This window comes from Anabrus simplex, chromosome 1 (genome assembly GCF_040414725.1).
Source record: "Anabrus simplex isolate iqAnaSimp1 chromosome 1, ASM4041472v1, whole genome shotgun sequence".
Classification (NCBI taxonomy): Eukaryota; Metazoa; Arthropoda; class Insecta; order Orthoptera; family Tettigoniidae; genus Anabrus; species Anabrus simplex.
In genome coordinates this window covers 1,599,799,820-1,599,818,127 of record NC_090265.1, presented here as the reverse complement: position 1 = coordinate 1,599,818,127, position 18,308 = coordinate 1,599,799,820, and the positions used below count along the sequence as shown (strand labels likewise).

The 18,308-nt window shown below is 38.4% G+C and overlaps 1 protein-coding gene across 1 annotated transcript in view; it reads left to right on the top strand.

Moving 5' to 3' along the window:
* Nucleotides 1–18,308, top strand: part of LOC136881116 (26S proteasome regulatory subunit 4) — a 215,958-nt gene that overhangs the window by 27,877 nt on the left and 169,773 nt on the right. Inside the window, exon 2 of the mRNA XM_067153762.2 lies at nucleotides 13,314–13,467. Within this exon, the coding sequence (XP_067009863.1) occupies nucleotides 13,314–13,467 (154 nt within the window). The remainder of the gene's footprint in view (nucleotides 1–13,313; nucleotides 13,468–18,308) is intronic.

Sequence of the window (18,308 nt, the reverse complement as noted above, 5' to 3'; positions counted from 1 at the left end):
ATTAATGGAGATAGATGATGCCTTCAATCATTGCAGATCACATTCCATCACTTTTTAGAGGTACATCCAACTCTGGTAGATAAGACCCTGCTTTTCTACCTCTAATGCTTCACATTCCTATAATGTGCAGTCACACTGTGCTGGGACACAGCTCATGGGCCAGGCAAAATCTATAATCAAATACTCAATCATTTGAGTGACCAATGTCTTAGTGATATCCTTATCCTATTCAATAGAATACGTAGTAAGGTAGAGTTTCCATCTCAGTAGCGTAAGGGAATTGTTACACCAATTCCCAAGCCAGGCAATGATCCAAAGCTTCTGGATAGTTATAGGCCAATATGCCTAATGATTGACCACTGTAAGCTCCTCAACAGGATGGTGAACCGACTTTTTTAATTTATTTTATTTTTTATTTTTGCTAGTTGCTTTATGTCACACCAACACAGATAGGTCTTATGGCGACGATGGGATAGGAAAGGGCTAGGAATGGGAAGGAAGCGGCCGTGGCCTTAATTAAGGTACAGCCGCAGCATTTGCCTGGTGTGAAAATGGGAAACTACGGAAAACCATCTTCAGGGCTGCCGACATCCTGTGAGGGTCTTAGAGGATAGAGGACTACTGTAACTACCAGTATGGTTTTTTGCTTTCATTAGTCAGCCTCTGATCACCTGGTCAGACTCGAGAGCATCCTGCAGGAGGCCTTTCTTTGGAAGGAGCACTTGATTGCATTGTTCTTTGATGCCAGAGAAGCTTTGATACTGCCTGGCAGTATGGGATTACTGTATTTTCATTCTAGGTCAGTGGGGATTCCTGGGAATTCTACCCACATTTATTTAGTTTCTTATCCCTCCAGCTGTTGTGTATCCAAGTAGGAAGGGCATACTCTCAGTATTACGTTCAAAAAAATGGAGTACCTCAGGGATCTGTGTTGAACATAATGCACAATTGCTATTAATGGCATAGTTGCTGATGCTGGACCTGCAGTCGTTCCATTGCTGTATGTATATGAGCTGTACATTTATGTTCAGGAAGGATGGCGATTCCTGAGAGACAGCTGCAGCCAGCTATCAACTGAGTTGAAAGAAGAGTCCTACAACACGGTTTTTGATTTTTAGCATGGAAACCACAGTTGTACACTTCTGTTGACATCAGTTTGTGCATTCTGACCCGGTGGTCCACTTGTGAAACAGTGTCCTACCAGTCCTACCAGTGGTAGACCTGCAGGTTTCTGGGACTTAATTTTGATAAGTGACTGATGTGATAACTCTTTTTCCGTCAGCTGGAAGTCACATGTGTGAAGAGACCGAACATGCTAAAGTTTCTCAGCAGCACTTTATTGGGGGGCTGAGCATGTGGTGCTGCTATGTTTTTCGTTCCTGTATGTTGACTATAGTTGTGTGGCGTGTGGTTCAGCAATCACAACTACACCAAACCTTGTAGATAGTAGTATATGTCATTGCAGAGTTAGGCTGCCATCCAGAGCTTTCCAGATTAGCCTGACTCACAGCCTACTTGCTGAACTGGGAGCTCCACCTTTGCTAAGAAGATAGTAATAGATACTTCTAACATACGGTGCTAAAATTCATAGAATGCCATAACATCCAAGCTGTCAATGGCTCTTTGATACTCAATATCACCAGAGATATGAAAATTGACCAAGAGCCACACAACTGGCTGGGATTAGCAGTGATAATTTGTGTCGTGAATTGGATGAGGCTATAAGCAGTTGTCTTGTGCAAACTTTTAGCAAGGTACCTCTGTGACTAGTTCCATGACCGAATATACGACTAGATCTATTCTGTGAACCTGAGGTGAAAATGATTACCTCTGTACCTCAGAGTTATTTCCATGACTTCCTTCACCTATATTCAGATGCACAAATTGTTTTCACTGAGAGTTCTAAGATAGGTGAGAATGTTGGAAGCTCATTTGTTTCTGATGATATAACACCAAGATTTCACTACCTAGTGTCAGCATATATACTCCGTGGTATATATCTTCACCATCTTGGGAGCTCAGTGATTTGTGCTGAGGCATGAGCGAGGCCACTTTCTCATCTGTACTGACTCTTTAAGCCGACTGTAGTTCATTGATTCATTTTTCCTGCAACACCTTCTTGCCATATTATGTGATGTTGAAAATGGAATTGCCTTCACATGGTTCCTAGTCATGTGGGGATTGTGGGCAACAAACTGACAGATCAAGCTTCAAAACAAGTGGTGACAACACTAATGCACTTTAGTGGCCAGTCTAGCCATTGCAGATCATTGCAAATCCAGACCTGATTGTTCTGGGTAGGGATATTTGTTCTCAACTATGCTGAACCATCTTGGTGTCCTGGGAATTGGAGCAGGTGGGCATCCTAACTCACAACAAGCTCATAGCAATATTAAGAAGACAACTGTGACCTGGCAGTCCTCTTTTGGGCGTTCAGAGAGAGATGTCATAGTCTTCTGCAGGTTAATGATAGGTCTTAGGAGTTGACAGTCTTAAACATTTTGAAAGCACAGAACAGAACCGTACAGGTTAGCTACAGAGCTGAAACTGAGCACAATTGTTCCCGAGGCATGCTGGTACACGACGCACGCGCTTGTTGCGATATGCACACGAACTACTAGTGTCTACAACAAAACGGACCTTACTTAAAAAACACGCTTCAAAATTGTCACGCTTTCAAGTCCATATTGGATAAAAATAAAGTTCACTGGTGTTAGCCCTATAGTAATGTGACTAACAAGGCTAAATTGGAGTGACATTTCAAAAGGGATTTGCAGACATCAGAATAGATGCATTTCCTAGTTAGAGACACATCAGAGTGTTTCTTTTCAGTCTCTCTATAATTCTTCTGTAATTCTTTTCTCTTTGTTTTGTGACCCAGTTTTGGCCTATGCCAAGAATATTTAAAAAGTTCTACACACTCTTAGTCAGTCATTTCCTTTTTCTAAGTAGTAACTGTATGATACATTTCATCTAGACACATCATCATCTTTTCTGTCTATGGTACAAAGTGTATTTCATATCGGTAAACATACATACAGTTGTTTTTCAGGCCAAGACATATACATCAACCTTTAATATTTTCTTTCCCTTCCTCCTTGATTAAATAGCACTGCATTTTTTTTTACTTTTACACTTTTACATGTCTTCACCATCACCATCAACATTATCTTCCTTTTCTTATCTGCAACTGCTTTGAAGCCATTCAAAGTAATATATTTTTCTGTGGATCTTCTGAATGTACAGGAGCTCCTTATAAATTGGCAGTATTGGCGTCTTCAAGAATATTCTCGTGGAAATTATTGTTGGGTCCATCTTCATTGAATTCCGTTAAGGAATCAACTATAACATTAATTTCAGAAGGTAATAGTAGTAAACTCATGTCCTCATCCCGAGGTGGTGCAGCTCTTTTCAGGCACACCCCCCAATGGGTACTTTTGTTCGATGGACAATCCTTTGGTCATCAAAATATATAGAAGAAAATCTGAGATTGTTACATCTGATTTCTAGCAACATCGATTGCTATACAGCATCAATTTAGTAGCATCTTGAGGAAGGTTGGTTGTGATGAAATGGGAAGTGATTGAAGAAAACTCATTTTCGTTTCCAGTTACGATCTGACTCAAGAAGCCGTCACCTTCTTCGTCATAACGAGTCAAGAACTTCATCGCACACTCAAATCTTTGGTTTTTGTGGTCCTCTGTTACGAGTTTCGGGACCCAATGGGAGCACAGTTTCCTAAACATTAGGTGTTCAGAAACAATGTTGTAAAGCACTGATCTCAACATGTCAGGAAATTCGTTTGAGAGACCTGTTATTGTGAAGCACCTGTTCTCACACACTGTTGATGGTGGTTCGTTGGTCGGATGGGGACGAGAAACCTTGAACAAACCCCTTGATTCTATTCAACATGAGCAGACTACGTGCCGGCATCGCGTTTCACCTTCTCCCTTCCTACTATCATATACCACGTCATTCATTTCATCTCAGTAAATCCTCCGATGAGGCTGACATCAGGAAGGGCATCCAGTCATAAAAACTCACTATGAAGATTCATCTCTCTTCATACCAGTCCCTGTGGAGAAATGGGACAAAGGATGGACAGATATACATACATACTAGCTAGGTATAATATTTCTTTATACGTGATTCTCCAATAAAGGTACATGAAGCTGACCCCATGTGTCAAGTGTAGGCAGCTGATATAAACCACAACCCAAAGCTGATACATGGTGTGCACATATTAAAAAGTATGTGTTGGTGATATAAAATGGACCCTCAACAAAGTAAATTTCTAAAATATCCACAGCCATCTATGGCTGCTGCATTCAATGAGGAGAAACGAGGAATGGCAGTAAATACAGCAGCTTCAAAATCTGCTCTTCTGTACATGGCTGATGTGAAGTATCCTGCTTATAATGTACAGGATATCTCTAATGTTTAGGTTGTAACTTATAAACAATGATTAATTGATTAAAGGGTAATTTAGATTATTTTGTTATATTGTATGGTATAATCTGTGTCAGCTACAGGTGCAAAAAGTATCAACTTAGGAGATGACGAAAAATGAGGTGTCAGCTACAGGTAACGCATGTGAGGTTCGGCCAGTGATGTGGTTTTTAAGGAAGCTGTCTGCTGCAGAAATTCATCGACAGATTTGCGAAGTGTATGGTGATACTGTTATGAGTGAAAGCAAAGTGCATAAGTGGGTACAACAATTCAAAGATGGCAGTGACAACACCCATGATGAGGACCGCTCCAGTCGCCCTTCTTTGATTACAGACGATTTGGTGGCTTCATTTGAAGTGAAGATTCGTACCCTTTGAAAGTGCCTACTGAAATGGCGGCAACTCTGTTTGCGTTCTAGAAGTGAACATGTTTTGAGAACTAGAGACATCGATGTATTTGCAGATTATGTTCAGGTTTGTAAGTAAGCCAGAAAATTTCCAAGACAATTCGATTTTCAGAAGTGATCTCCCCAGAAATTTTCATCAGCCGGGTGGCACGAATGAGTAGCCGGGCAGGGAATTCTACTTAGAAATGAATATGATAAAATCTCAACTTATCCTCATCAGGGCATTAACAATAATATCAGACAGGTAAACATTAACATTATCAGGGGTTTGTATATCAATAAGTTATTATTAATTAATGTACCTTTTCTATATGTAATTAATATTATATAAATGTATATATAACTATTGTAACTGACCAAATTTTCTTACTAAAAACTATTAACTATTCCAAAAACAATCTTAAATAAGGCCTTTATTTAAAAAATTTTAAATTTCAGATAATTTCGCAAAACTGATCTATTTTAGTGTTATCACTAACAAGACATAAGAGTATTTTGAACTAGTGTTTTACTGCTCGTTAATAATGTAACTCCGGGACTTATCATTCGGTTGCTGTGGAGTGCCACGCGTGTTTGTAGCATCATGCGGAATAGAGTGCTCTTATGCGATTCCACGCTAATCCATACACCGCTCGCGCACAGCACTGAGCGATAGTGAAGCTAAACATTTAAACTCCGAAGTAACTGATGCAATTTTGCTGACAATAATAAGGATGATTAAATAAACAGTTTTACAGTATTTACGTTTAATTTGAAGCACCCAACGACTCAAATATGTATTAATATTATGTAACTAGCAAATATCTAGGTCATGTTAGCCGGGCGGCCCATTATAAAGATCATGGGGGAGAACACTGCTGTGTGTATCTTAATACAAACTCAGGGAAAACAAGTGATGGCCCCTGTGTTACTGATATTGTAGCTTTGAAGTATGCAAAAGAAAGAATCATGTTCTACAAACTTCAGTTCTCTAATGAAGAGAGTGAACTTCCTGTACTTAGGAGAGGAAATATTACTACTCAGAAATTTGATTGTTTTCCAAAACTCTGCATGTACAGACCTAAAATAAAAAAGACTAAGTATGAACATCCTCAAGCATTGAATACGACATTGCCTCAAAATTACCACCAGTTTTATGATGATTAGCCTTGCCAATAAAATTAAATGTTTAGATTTTCTATAGTAGACATACGAGATTGACTATAATTGCATCTCCTGTTAAATAGTTTTCATTTTCACCTGAGTTTAATATTGTTACAATATTTGAAAGTACTGGTATGGGAAATAAGATTATCTTAATAAAATGTTGCATGATTGAGAAATTTTCTAATAGTTCAATAGTAATATTCTTTTTTGGTCATTATGCGCTTCAGTAAAAATGTGTTCACCATTTCTATTTGAGAACGTTTACTTATTTCATTGTGTGAGAATAAAGTGAGATAAAGCAATGATTAATAAAAGTGTTGTCATATGATGTAGTTTGATTCATGCACAATATAACTAATATTGAAAAAAAGAAAGCAATACTGTAATAAATGTGATTTACTGCATTAAAAATATGGTAAAATGTGAAAACCTTGTATCTCCCTTTCGGGTCTGAAATAGAACTGAGAAAACTATGTAACTCCAATAAATATGATAAATAACTTTTTAAATGATTGAACTGCATAAAAATAGTTTGTTTGGTAAAATGTGTAAAAATGGAGTTAAGAGAATTTCTTATTAAGCTGATGCAATGTCAGTGGGATTACTGAAATGATAGGTCACATCCCTGTTGTGTAAATTCCACATAAAACTGGAGGTTCTAAAGCCATGATCACATAAAACTACAAGCTTACCTGTTTTAGCATTCTGACTAACAAGGCTAAATTGGAGTGACATTTCAAAAGGGATTTGCAGACATCAGAATAGATGCATTTCCTAGTTAGAGACACATCAGAGTGTTTCTTTTCAGTCTCTCTATAATTCTTCTGTAATTCTTTTCTCTTTGTTTTGTGACCCAGTTTTGGCCTATGCCAAGAATATTTAAAAAGTTCTACACACTCTTAGTCAGTCATTTCCTTTTTCTAAGTAGTAACTGTATGATACATTTCATCTAGACACATCATCATCTTTTCTGTCTATGGTACAAAGTGTATTTCATATCGGTAAACATACATACAGTTGTTTTTCAGGCCAAGACATATACATCAACCTTTAATATTTTCTTTCCCTTCCTCCTTGATTAAATAGCACTGCATTTTTTTTTTTACTTTTACACTTTTACATGTCTTCACCATCACCATCAACATTATCTTCCTTTTCTTATCTGCAACTGCTTTGAAGCCATTCAAAGTAATATATTTTTCTGTGGATCTTCTGAATGTACAGGAGCTCCTTATAAATTGGCAGTATTGGCGTCTTCAAGAATATTCTCGTGGAAATTATTGTTGGGTCCATCTTCATTGAATTCCGTTAAGGAATCAACTATAACATTAATTTCAGAAGGTAATAGTAGTAAACTCATGTCCTCATCCCGAGGTGGTGCAGCTCTTTTCAGGCACACCCCCCAATGGAGGTGGGCTGCATATACCATTTCAACCACATACCAGCCCTCCTGCCATTCTTAAATTTCTGGCAGCACCGGGAATTAAACCCGGGACCTCCGACGACGGCTAATAACACTAACTGTTACGCTATGGAGGCAACATTTCAGAAGGTTGCAAGAGATTGTTGTTACAAATATTGAAATAAATAGGCCTGTTGCCTGGCTCAGAACAAAGCTCAGAAATAATCATATCCTTTGCAGAGGATGAAATAGAATAATTTATATTCAAGTTAGAACAGTGTTCTGAGTCTGCTGCTTAGGAAGTTACAAATGTCACTGTATTATGTGGCTCCATATTGAGAAATGAAGCCAAAGCCCCATCATTCACAACACAGTACTCTTCTGAAATACAATATTGCTCCTTATTGCCCTTTGATGGAATCATTTCAGAAAATTGTAAAGTTCTTCCATCTCTGATTATTATTTGCTTTATGTCCCACTAACTACTTTTACGGTTTTCGGAGATGCCATAGTGCCAGAAGTTAGTCCCACAGGAGTTCTTTTACATGCCAGTAAATCTACTGACACGAGGCTGACATATTTCAGCACCTTCAAATACCACCGGACTGAGCCAGGATCGAACCTACCAAGCTGGGGTCAGAAAGACAGCGCCTCAACCGCCTAAGCCACTCAGCCTGGCCTTCATTATGATGCAAGTCAGGTTGTGTGTGTGTACAGGGTGTATCATAACTATCCTGACAAAATCAAGGATGTACTTGCTGTATTTGCTATGCCAAAAAGCCAGCCGCTGTCTATTGCTGCGCATCTGAGAAGGGAAGGGGTGGGAAGTGGGAGGCAGAGATGATACGTGAAACACCACACATCCTGAACAGAGTCCAAAGGTTACTACTACTCCATTGTGAACTGTACATTGAAGTAGGAGGGGGTGTATTGAACATCTACTGTAATCAAAACGCTGGGCGTATTTTTTTTCCTTCGCTCAGTATTTCATTTCGTTTACAATGTTGTGAGTAAAGGAATACACAATCATGGGGTGGCAGTGTTGTATCTTTGAGCATGTTAAATAATAAAGAACGTTACCGCAACCAACAAACGAGAGGAGAAATGATCTGGTGCATTTCTTGACTGACAAGTGTGTTTTAGTTGCAGTGTGTTCTTGTACTGTATGTGTGTGCCATTATGGCTATTTAATAAACTAATTATGGATATTGCCTGTAAGGGACAAGGACAATCCTATGAGAGTCGAACGAAGAAACTTGTGCATACGTGCAGAGCATTATCTCTGTCTCCATCATATACCCCAGTTCCTCTTCCTCCCGTTCTCTTCCCTGAAGCAAGGCAGTGGTTTGTGCTCTGGCATAGCAAATACGGCGAGTTCGTCAATTTGAACTGCGCATCCGGAAGTAACAAAGTAACATCATTTTCCTGAATAGAAAAATTTTCTCTGCCAATCTGATTGCACCATTGTTTTTAAACATAACATGAAGAGCACCCCCGGATTTTTTTTTTGTCGGTATAGGTTTGCTTTACGGGAGCGAAAGCTGGGTGGACTCAGGATATCTTATTCATAAGTTAGAAGTAACAGACATGAAAGTAGCAAGAATGATTGCTGGTACGAACAGGTAGGAACAATGGCAGGAGGGTACTCGGAATGAGGAGATAAAGGCTAATTTAGGAATGAACTCGATGGATGAAGCTGTACGCATAAACCGGCTTCGGTGGTGGGGTCATGTGAGGCAAAATGAGGAGGATAGGTTACCTAGAAGAATAATGGACACTGTTATGGAGGGTAAGAGTAGAGGTAGACCAAGACGACGATAGTTAGACTCGGTTTCTAACGATTTAAAGATAAGAGGTATAGAACTAAATGAGGCCACAACACTAGTTGCAAATCGAGGACTGTGGCATCGTTTAATAAATTCACAGAGGCTTGCAGACTGAAAGCTGAAAGGCATAACAGTCTATAATGATAATGTATGTATGTATGTATGTATGTATGTATGTATGTATGTATGTATGTATGTAATGTATAGTTATGATACTCTCTGTATAACTGAAAGTAATTTTTCATGTGTTGTCAGCGAGGTTATCTATTTAAATTTAATAATGTTGTTTATAGTTGTTAGGCTGTGTAAAGTTGTTAGACTATGTTTTCCACGTGTAAATAAGCCTTGATGTGTTCAGTCATTCGGAAAAGTTCTGGTTATAGCTATATTAACTCAAGGGAAGTTAGGTTAAAGTTACACTATGTAAATAACTGTCTGTGTTTCCCAAGTTGCTCAGAAAATCCCCCATTTGTGAGTATTAATGTAAGTAAGTGAACTCTGGAGTCTTCATGTATCAAGGATATATTGTATAATGTTCTAGAGCTTTCTAGATATCTTACATTATGTGCCACAGTGACAAACTTGTTTCAAGACAATTCTAGGACAGGTACGTATGAAGAACTTTTCTATGTTAGTGTAGAATCTTCCAGATATCTTGTAGTAATACCATGCTGTAAGAAAGTAGAATTTTCTAGAATCATAGCCAGCATACATATATATGAAGAGTGTTTAGTACTCTTTTCTATCACTGCTTATTATTGCCCTTGTAACCCGACATACATCCCATGTAAAATAACGAGAAATTTCTCCATCACAGCAATAAGAATGTACTCACAGAATATAGAAACTTGCCATGCTAACTAACAGTGCTTCCAAAGCACCAAACCCAGTATTGTGAAAGTGTGTGGTATCTCACTACATCTAGCCTTTCTGGAGAGGGACTGTAGCTGAGGTAAACTTATTCATCACCATTAATATTGAAAAATCGGAAGGTTTTTGAGTGATGAGCTGGCTTTTGTAATAGATTCAGGCATTCAAAATGCATAAACAATAAGCAATAACCTTCGGTTTGCCTTAATTTTATTCTCTGTGGAGGTCTGAAGCATTATTTTTAATCAAGGGAATGTCGCATGAACATTCACATATTGAGAAATGTTATAAATTAACCGAACTTTGGTGCGCAATATGAAGTACTGCATTACCAACGAAATCAGCTAGCAACAGCCACCGCACTGTTTTGGCCAGAAGCTGTGGTGCCTAACACTGACAATGGCAAATATACAGGCGCGCGGAGAAGTGATCACACTTTCTTTTCTACACGTTATGGTAGTGGTAATATTATATTTTAGAGATCCCAGGTGGGATAAATAGCTGCTTTTGTCCCCCTCCAGTGAGCAATCATGTTTTCCTAACTCCCTGAGCAATACTGGTATGTGACAAAATACGTAGGTCGAGTCATAAATCATGGCAACTATTTGTTTTCTCACGAACAAGAGACAACACAAAAAATCCAAGATATGCATTTGGAAATGTACGGTATGTACTCATGTATGATGCCACTAGATGGTGTTTGTAAACTACAGTGTGGGTCTTAGTATACCCCCAAGTTCAGTGTGTGAGTGAGAGCTTCACAAAATGGAAGTCAACAAGCAGGAGCAACGATCATATATTAAAATAGCAGTTATCCACGGCAGAAATGCACACCAATGCCATGCAGAGCTGCGGGAGGCAGTAGGTGCGCATGCCATGCCCTATAGAACAGTGGTGAGGTGCGTGGAGACGTTCAAAGGGGGTAGAGTATCAACTGCCGATTTGCCTTGCCCAGGCCGTCCAGTGTACATGGACAAAGATGTACCGCTGGCAATGCACAGTGGAAACCTTGGGTGATTATTTCGAAGGTCTGTAACCAGTGGAGACCTGTCCTTTGCAGGTAGTCTTGTGTATTTGCTGTCTATACCATAATAAAACAATGTTTACCAATGGCCTATGTTCTGTCACTTTCCTACGAGAATCTCCTGAAGTCAGAATTTGTCTTCAGACACTATGCATAAGTACATACCCTATATTTCCAAATGCATATCTCAGATTTTCCATGTTCTCTCTTTTTCACGAGAAAAAAAAATGTTGCCATGACTTATGACTCAACCCTCGTATAATATTCCTGCTTCATGCAATAACTGTGTATAAAGTAACATTTCAAATAAATCTGTCTTTCTTATTAGCTAAATGATGAATCAAATTCTTTGAGAAATACATTTCCTGACCCCTTTAAATTTCTTAAAATAAAATTTAGTTTGATTCCAAATATTACTGCTAACTTGGAACATTTACCCTATAAACTTCATGATTCTGTTTCTCAAAATAATGTCAATCTACTTACACTGTTATTGCATCTATCTCCTCAATTAGAGTATGGTTCCACTGTACAATACCCACACCAGGATTACTTGATACGAGAACTGGAAAAGATCCAAAGGAAAGCAGCTCTATTTGTTGTGAGTGATTTCTTATAAAAGAGCAGTATTACAAAATGTTGCAAAAACTTCGGGCTGGGGAGAACACGATATAAGGAGATGGGGTGCTCAACTAAGTGGGATGTTCCAAGCTGTCAGTGGAGAAATGGCGTGGAATTATATTAGTAGAGGAATCAGCTTAAGTGCAGCTTTTCAAGACAGGAAAGATTATAATATGAAGATAAAGTTGGAATTCAAGAGGACAAATTGGAGTAAATATTCATTTATAGGGAGAGGAATTAGAGATAGGAAATGTTTGATGAATTTCCAATTTTTTTTGAAATCATTTAATAAAAGACTAGGTAAACAACTGATAGAGAATCTGCCACCCGGGTGACAGTCCTAAATACAGATCAATGAAGGTAGGTCGGTCGGTCGTCATACATTTGCTTGGTTTTTCAAGGTTTTATCACAGCGTATATTAAGATTTAATGTAAAATCTAATGATAATTTAGCTTCTGAATTCTGGTTATTGTTAATAATAATAATGTTATTTGCTTTACGTCCCACTAACTACTTTTTCGGTCTTCGGAGACGCCGAGGTGCCGGAATTTAGTCCCGTGGGAGTTCTTTTACGTGCCAGTAAATCTACCGACACGAGGCTGACGTATTTGAGCACCTTCAAATACCACCGGACTGAGCCAGGATCGAACCTGCCACGTTGGGGTCAGAAGGCCAGCGCCTTAACCGTCTGAGCCACTCAGCCCGGCTGGTTATTGTTAGCACGATATGTAAAAGAATAACAAAAACACCACATAGGAGGTTTTACATTGTTGGTAAGTAGCACGTAGGATTACATTCGTGTTTCAATACAGAGTGACGAATAATAGGTCTTACTTTATAATGCATAGCAATCTTTATTAAACTTAAATGGGAATAAAAACTTACATTTAATAATAAATCTCTACAATGGGTATTTCCAGTAACTGGTTTACTGTTTTTCCTTGTCTGGTGAACTTTTTCAATTACAGTATATACTGTATTTCATCTCTTGCAGGTGTACTTTCTGTAATTGGTATCTCAGATGCATGCATGGTCTTAGGAATGGTTGAAACACTCGAGGCCTGGTGTCGTGGCAATATAGCATAGTTTTCCACATGGTCAGTTTTGACTAGACTAGTTCCATTTGAGATATTTCAAAGCTCGAATATCTGTTACAGAGTGATCTCCAGATTTGGTTCCAGGTCTGAGAGACTGAATGTTCGTAGGCACTTCTTCAAAATTTATGAATAACTTTGACTTTGTATGGATTTTGTGGCTTGGCTGTTCTCATTCAGGCAACATAATCTGCTCTTGGAGACCTCCTATGTGGACATTAGCACATGAGAGACATTCTGTCATCAAGAAAAGGCAGTGACACACATGAGTATTTTTATGTTCATAGAATTATCGCTCACCCCATTATTCCTTACATGGGAGGTATTCTCCATGGTATAGAAATGGGAATTCCAAATTCATTGATACCAAAATCCCGTAGGAGGTTGTCTGTCAACAACAACAGTATAATAATTTGTCAGTTTGTTCAATTGTATGTGTCTGATAACTGTCTTCATACATTTTCTTTAATACAGGGACAAAATCAGTCTGGAAATGGAGGATTTCGTGGCGATAAGAGGGATGAAAAGTCAACGAAGAAAAAATATGAACCTCCAATTCCAACTCGAGTTGGTAAAAAGAAGAGGAAGAGAATCAGAGGGCCAGATGCTGCAATGAAATTACCCCAAGGTAATCCTTTCTTCTTTCATGTATATATTCTCAGTGAACCTTGTGTCTTGCTGCAATGGGGAGGCTTGTGCATCCCAATTAAACAGATAGCCAAGCCGTAGGTGCAACCATATTGGATGGGTATGTGTCAAGAGACCAGACTAACGAATGGGTCGTCGAAAGAGGGGTAGCAGTTTTTTGGAAGTTGTAAGGGCAGCAGTCTTGGTGATTGAGTGATATGGCCTTGTAATAATATTTAACATGGCTTAACTATGTATGTTGATACTGCTACACGGAAGGCAGTGGGAAATTACTGCTGTAACTAACTCCCGAGGACATGTTGCTCTCTATGAATGAATGATGAACAGATGATGGCTTCCTCCTAGGTAAAATATTCCATTGGTAAAATACTTCCCCTTTTGGATCTCTAGGTAGGGACTACACAAGAGCAGACAATAATCAGGAAGATGAATACTGACATTTTGCGAGTCAGAATGTGGAATGTTACAAGTATGAATTATTGTGGTAGGTTAAAGAATCTGAAAAAGGAAATGAATAGATTAAAGTTAGATGTAGTTGGTATAAGTTACGTATGAGGAAGAGCAGGACTTTTGGTCAGTCAACTAGAGAATTATCAAAACAAAATCATTTAGGGGAAATGCTGGAGTTAGTTTAATACTAAGAAAATGAACAGCAGGTGAGCTACTATGACCAGCATTTTAAATGGATTATTATTGTCAAGATCAGGGCCTCTCAAATGCCGTAAATCTCACGCATGCAAATCGAGGCGCAGAGGCTTCGTGCACTGTGCATCGGTCTAACTCGGATTGACTTGGATGGTGTAGTATGCTGAGAGCGACGAAGCATTCAGTGATAGACAGCTTGTTTATCAATGAAATAGATAAACGCAAAACAACAACATAATAATGGAGCAACCTGTTTCGAAGAAGGCAAAGACTAATACCAATATAAATGGTCCGTTATTAGACATTATAAATAAATAAAGACTTCCGAAAGTCCCTTCCAATCGACCTGGGAACTTTCGTACTTTCTTCTCAGTCGTGATGATAAAGCCAAATGGTTAATCTGTGAGACAATGATTACATGATCATCAAAAAGATCCATTTTTCAATACAAAGGCTTTGCTCGAATTCTACGAGAATTTGTTGAAGGAAGATTTTCCTAAGCTGGATCGAAAAGCAGCTAAGATTATTTCTATATTTGGTTCCACAAGGATATGTGAAAGGTTTTTTTTGTTTCAACTTGTATGAAAAGTAGATTGCGTGTGAGTATTTCTGATTGTAATTTAAGGAATGCTCTCGGAATTGCTGTCAGCCGATACCTTGTTCCAGACATTACTGGTATAGCTGCAAAGGAAAAGGAAAAGAAGAGCTAGAGAAGATAAATTGTCTGCTCAAACCAAATTGAAAGAAGATATTTTTAACACCAGTAACATAGTCCCATACAACAGAGTGTCTCCGCTCACTGCACATAAATATGTCACAGTGAGTGGAGAATCAGTGGGGAAGGTGAAGAAGGAGGAGACAGGCCGAATGGGTGAGACAGATGTAAGGAAAGAGGAGTGGAGTTTTGCACTCTGATCAACCTGGTGAAGTCCTCTCCTGGACCTTGCACCAGTGAAATGATATTGGAGAGTGTTGTTGGAATGAAAGATAATAGGGAAAACTGGAGTACCCAGAGAAAATCCTGTCCCGCCTCCGCTTTGTCCAGCATGAATCTCACATGGAGTGACTGGGATTTGAACCATGGAACCCCAGCGGTGAGAGGCCGGTACACTGCTGTCTGAGCCACAGAGGCTTACAGAAGATTTAATCTATACATATTGAAACAGGAACCATCTATGACTATACAGACAAGAAATGTGTTCCACCTATCAATACTTGTTTATTATAAATGGATTTACATTAGTACCGGTTTCGGCCTTCCATGGCCATCATTAGCTAGTACATTATTATATTACAGCCATTAGACAATATCACAAAGATGTTATTATGTTTAGATCATCCGGATGCCTAATGGGGATGAAAATAAAATATATTGTAGTAGTGTTTTGTCTATGTGGGGTTAAGATATCTATGATCAATGTGATAATGAATGCTACAGTAAACTAAAACCTATTGAGTGTACATTGGACATATTGAGTACCTTAAACATATTAAAATACATAAGCACAGTATAAAACACTTAATAAGTTAAACACACTAAAATATAGTACATGTATATTAAAACACCTGTTAAAATTTGAGAGTTCGTGTTGCGTGGTGTTCCTTCTTCAATCTTATAAATAATAATAGGAACCATCCATGATCGAACTGGAAACAGCATGGTGTGTTTCATCAGTTTAAATTGTGCGCATTGTGGACTGTTATGCAACGCTTCCTGCTAGCAAGCTCACTGCAGCTTGCTAAGGCGCGACCATGACGTCACGGAAGATATGGCCTGCAGATCAGAGAGAATCATCTGGAGGTTTTTTTATATCTCTGCTTCCTGATGGAATATCAACAAATGGATTTTAACAAGACCGTATAGCTGGTGATAAATAGGTAGAGTTCAAGTTTCAAGTTGATAGCCATATTATTTGAGGAGATATTGAGATTTTAATATATCAGGTAATATCAGTGACGTTTCCGCTCAGGGTCAAGCTCTGGTATATAAGGCGAGCCTAAAATCTCAAACGACACAGTGACTGACAGCAGGGACCGGTGATGGTCTGCTCCATGAGATTTTGCTGCCAGTTGTGTGACTTGACTTAGTGCGCGAGTGCCAAGTTCCGAACTTCGAACTCAGTACTGGTGAGGTATGGTCTAGAACTTTAACTGTGACAGCGGTACAACTTTACATTCTAAAGTTTTCCATCCTTTCTAAAGGACTCGTGTAGAGCATTCGAACACTTAAACGTTTTGTGTGGCTTACTTATAAACACAAGTGTCATACGTTGGACATTATTAATGTATGTTGTGTGCTATAGAACAGTCACTAAAACTTATAACTTAATGAGACAAGTTTACATGTAGAATTTCAGCAAGTAACCAACTAGTTAGGACTTTGTTTATTGAAGTTACATGCATATTAGTTCACGAAGTGGGACATAGACTGTGAAATTGAACAGACTGTGAAATCGAATATTAACACTTCTTGGTGCTAGATTAACAGTAGACTGTTTTCTTAAGGGAACATAAATTAAATCTCACATTATCATGTATGAAGTAAAATGCATAGACTCTGCTTAAACTTTCCGAACTGCATTAAAACTTACAGTCGGAATATAGTGCATTCAGTGTATCGTGAAGGTTCGATCACCTTATTAAGTGAAACCTCGGTTCAAAATCACTCCAAAAGTTAGACTTGCTAATCAGGAACAGACAGTGCTATATCATGCAAAGTGGCATGTGCAATTTGACGCCACTTGCATAATTCAACCACCCGTATCATCGTCTGAACTTCTGTCGATGGAGGTGTGCTAGCTTCAGGGGATGCGTGGTAATGGTGTTCCTGATTGCTGGTGGACATGGTGCTTCAGACCTGTGAGGACACAGGCAATTGGAGCCAGCACTTCAAAAAGGTGATATGCATCTGTGTTATTAAAGAACAGTATGAACTGCGACTTATCATATAATTTTCCAGTCTACAAGTCACTTTTAATCTTCCAAGCAACATTTTCTTATAGTGATTTTCAAACTCATAAATAATTTCCAATTTATCAACTAACAATTTTCTAAAGCCAGTATAGTATTACAGTAAGTCATACCAATGAACTTGTTCATGAGTGGGGACTTCGAAGAACATTTATAGCACGTGTGAGACTTAGCCACTCCATAAAATAACTTTCCAGTGAATTAGAACTGTATTTAATTTCACAATACGTCGACCAGTTAGTTGTTTCAAGAGTGAACCTTGGTTAGTTTTGATAATTTTGAATTAGGCACTTCAAGAATGAACTTTGTTTGTTTGTATAGTCAATCAAACTAATTCCTTCAGAAGAAACTTAGTTTAATACGTAGACTTTCACGACCGCTAAATGACATTATGATAATTATTTGGGGATATTAAGTCATGTAATATTAAATAACAGCTGACGCGTTTCGATCCTGCGACCAGGATCGTCTTCAGAGCAGTAACAAAGCATAATGGCAATTGCCACTCCATAGTTACCAGATTCAAGATAGAGAGACCCTGTTAGAAATATAGTTATTCCAGGGCCTCCAGAGTCACGGAGAAAGATGTTGACGAGTTAACTATGGAGGGTACCCTTGATCTACTCAGTACATAGTCGTCACCTTTGTTGAAATTATTTGGGCGTTTAGCAATTTCTATCGCCTCATGAATGATTCTAGGAATAAAATGTTTCTCTTTACAAATGTCAGAAGTTGCATCAAAAATTATTTGATAGTCATTATGTATGGCATGTTCTGCCACAGCAGACTTCTCTGGCTGGCAAAGACGTAAGTGCCTGCAATGTTCTTTAACCCTTGTTGGCCAAATATGTGGGAAGGTAGCTAGGTATGTATGTATGTACACACATAATGAGAAAACGGCTTAAGAGAATTAAATGAAAATGAGTATGTAAAGTCAGGGAGATGAGCTACTACAATCTAGGCTCTAAATCATTTTATTTACGCTGAGTGAAATGGTAGTTTAGGGAAAGGCCTAAAATTGAATTCTAAAATGTTTACAATATTAGTGGTCCTATCGATAAATACTACATAACTAAATTACATAGAATTAAATTTCCGATCATTTATGTCTTATACATTTTTACCGTACCGGCTATGATAACACAGATATTCATGAATTTATATTTTTGTTGCTCAGTGTATTGCAATGTCGAGCCACGAGGGGTT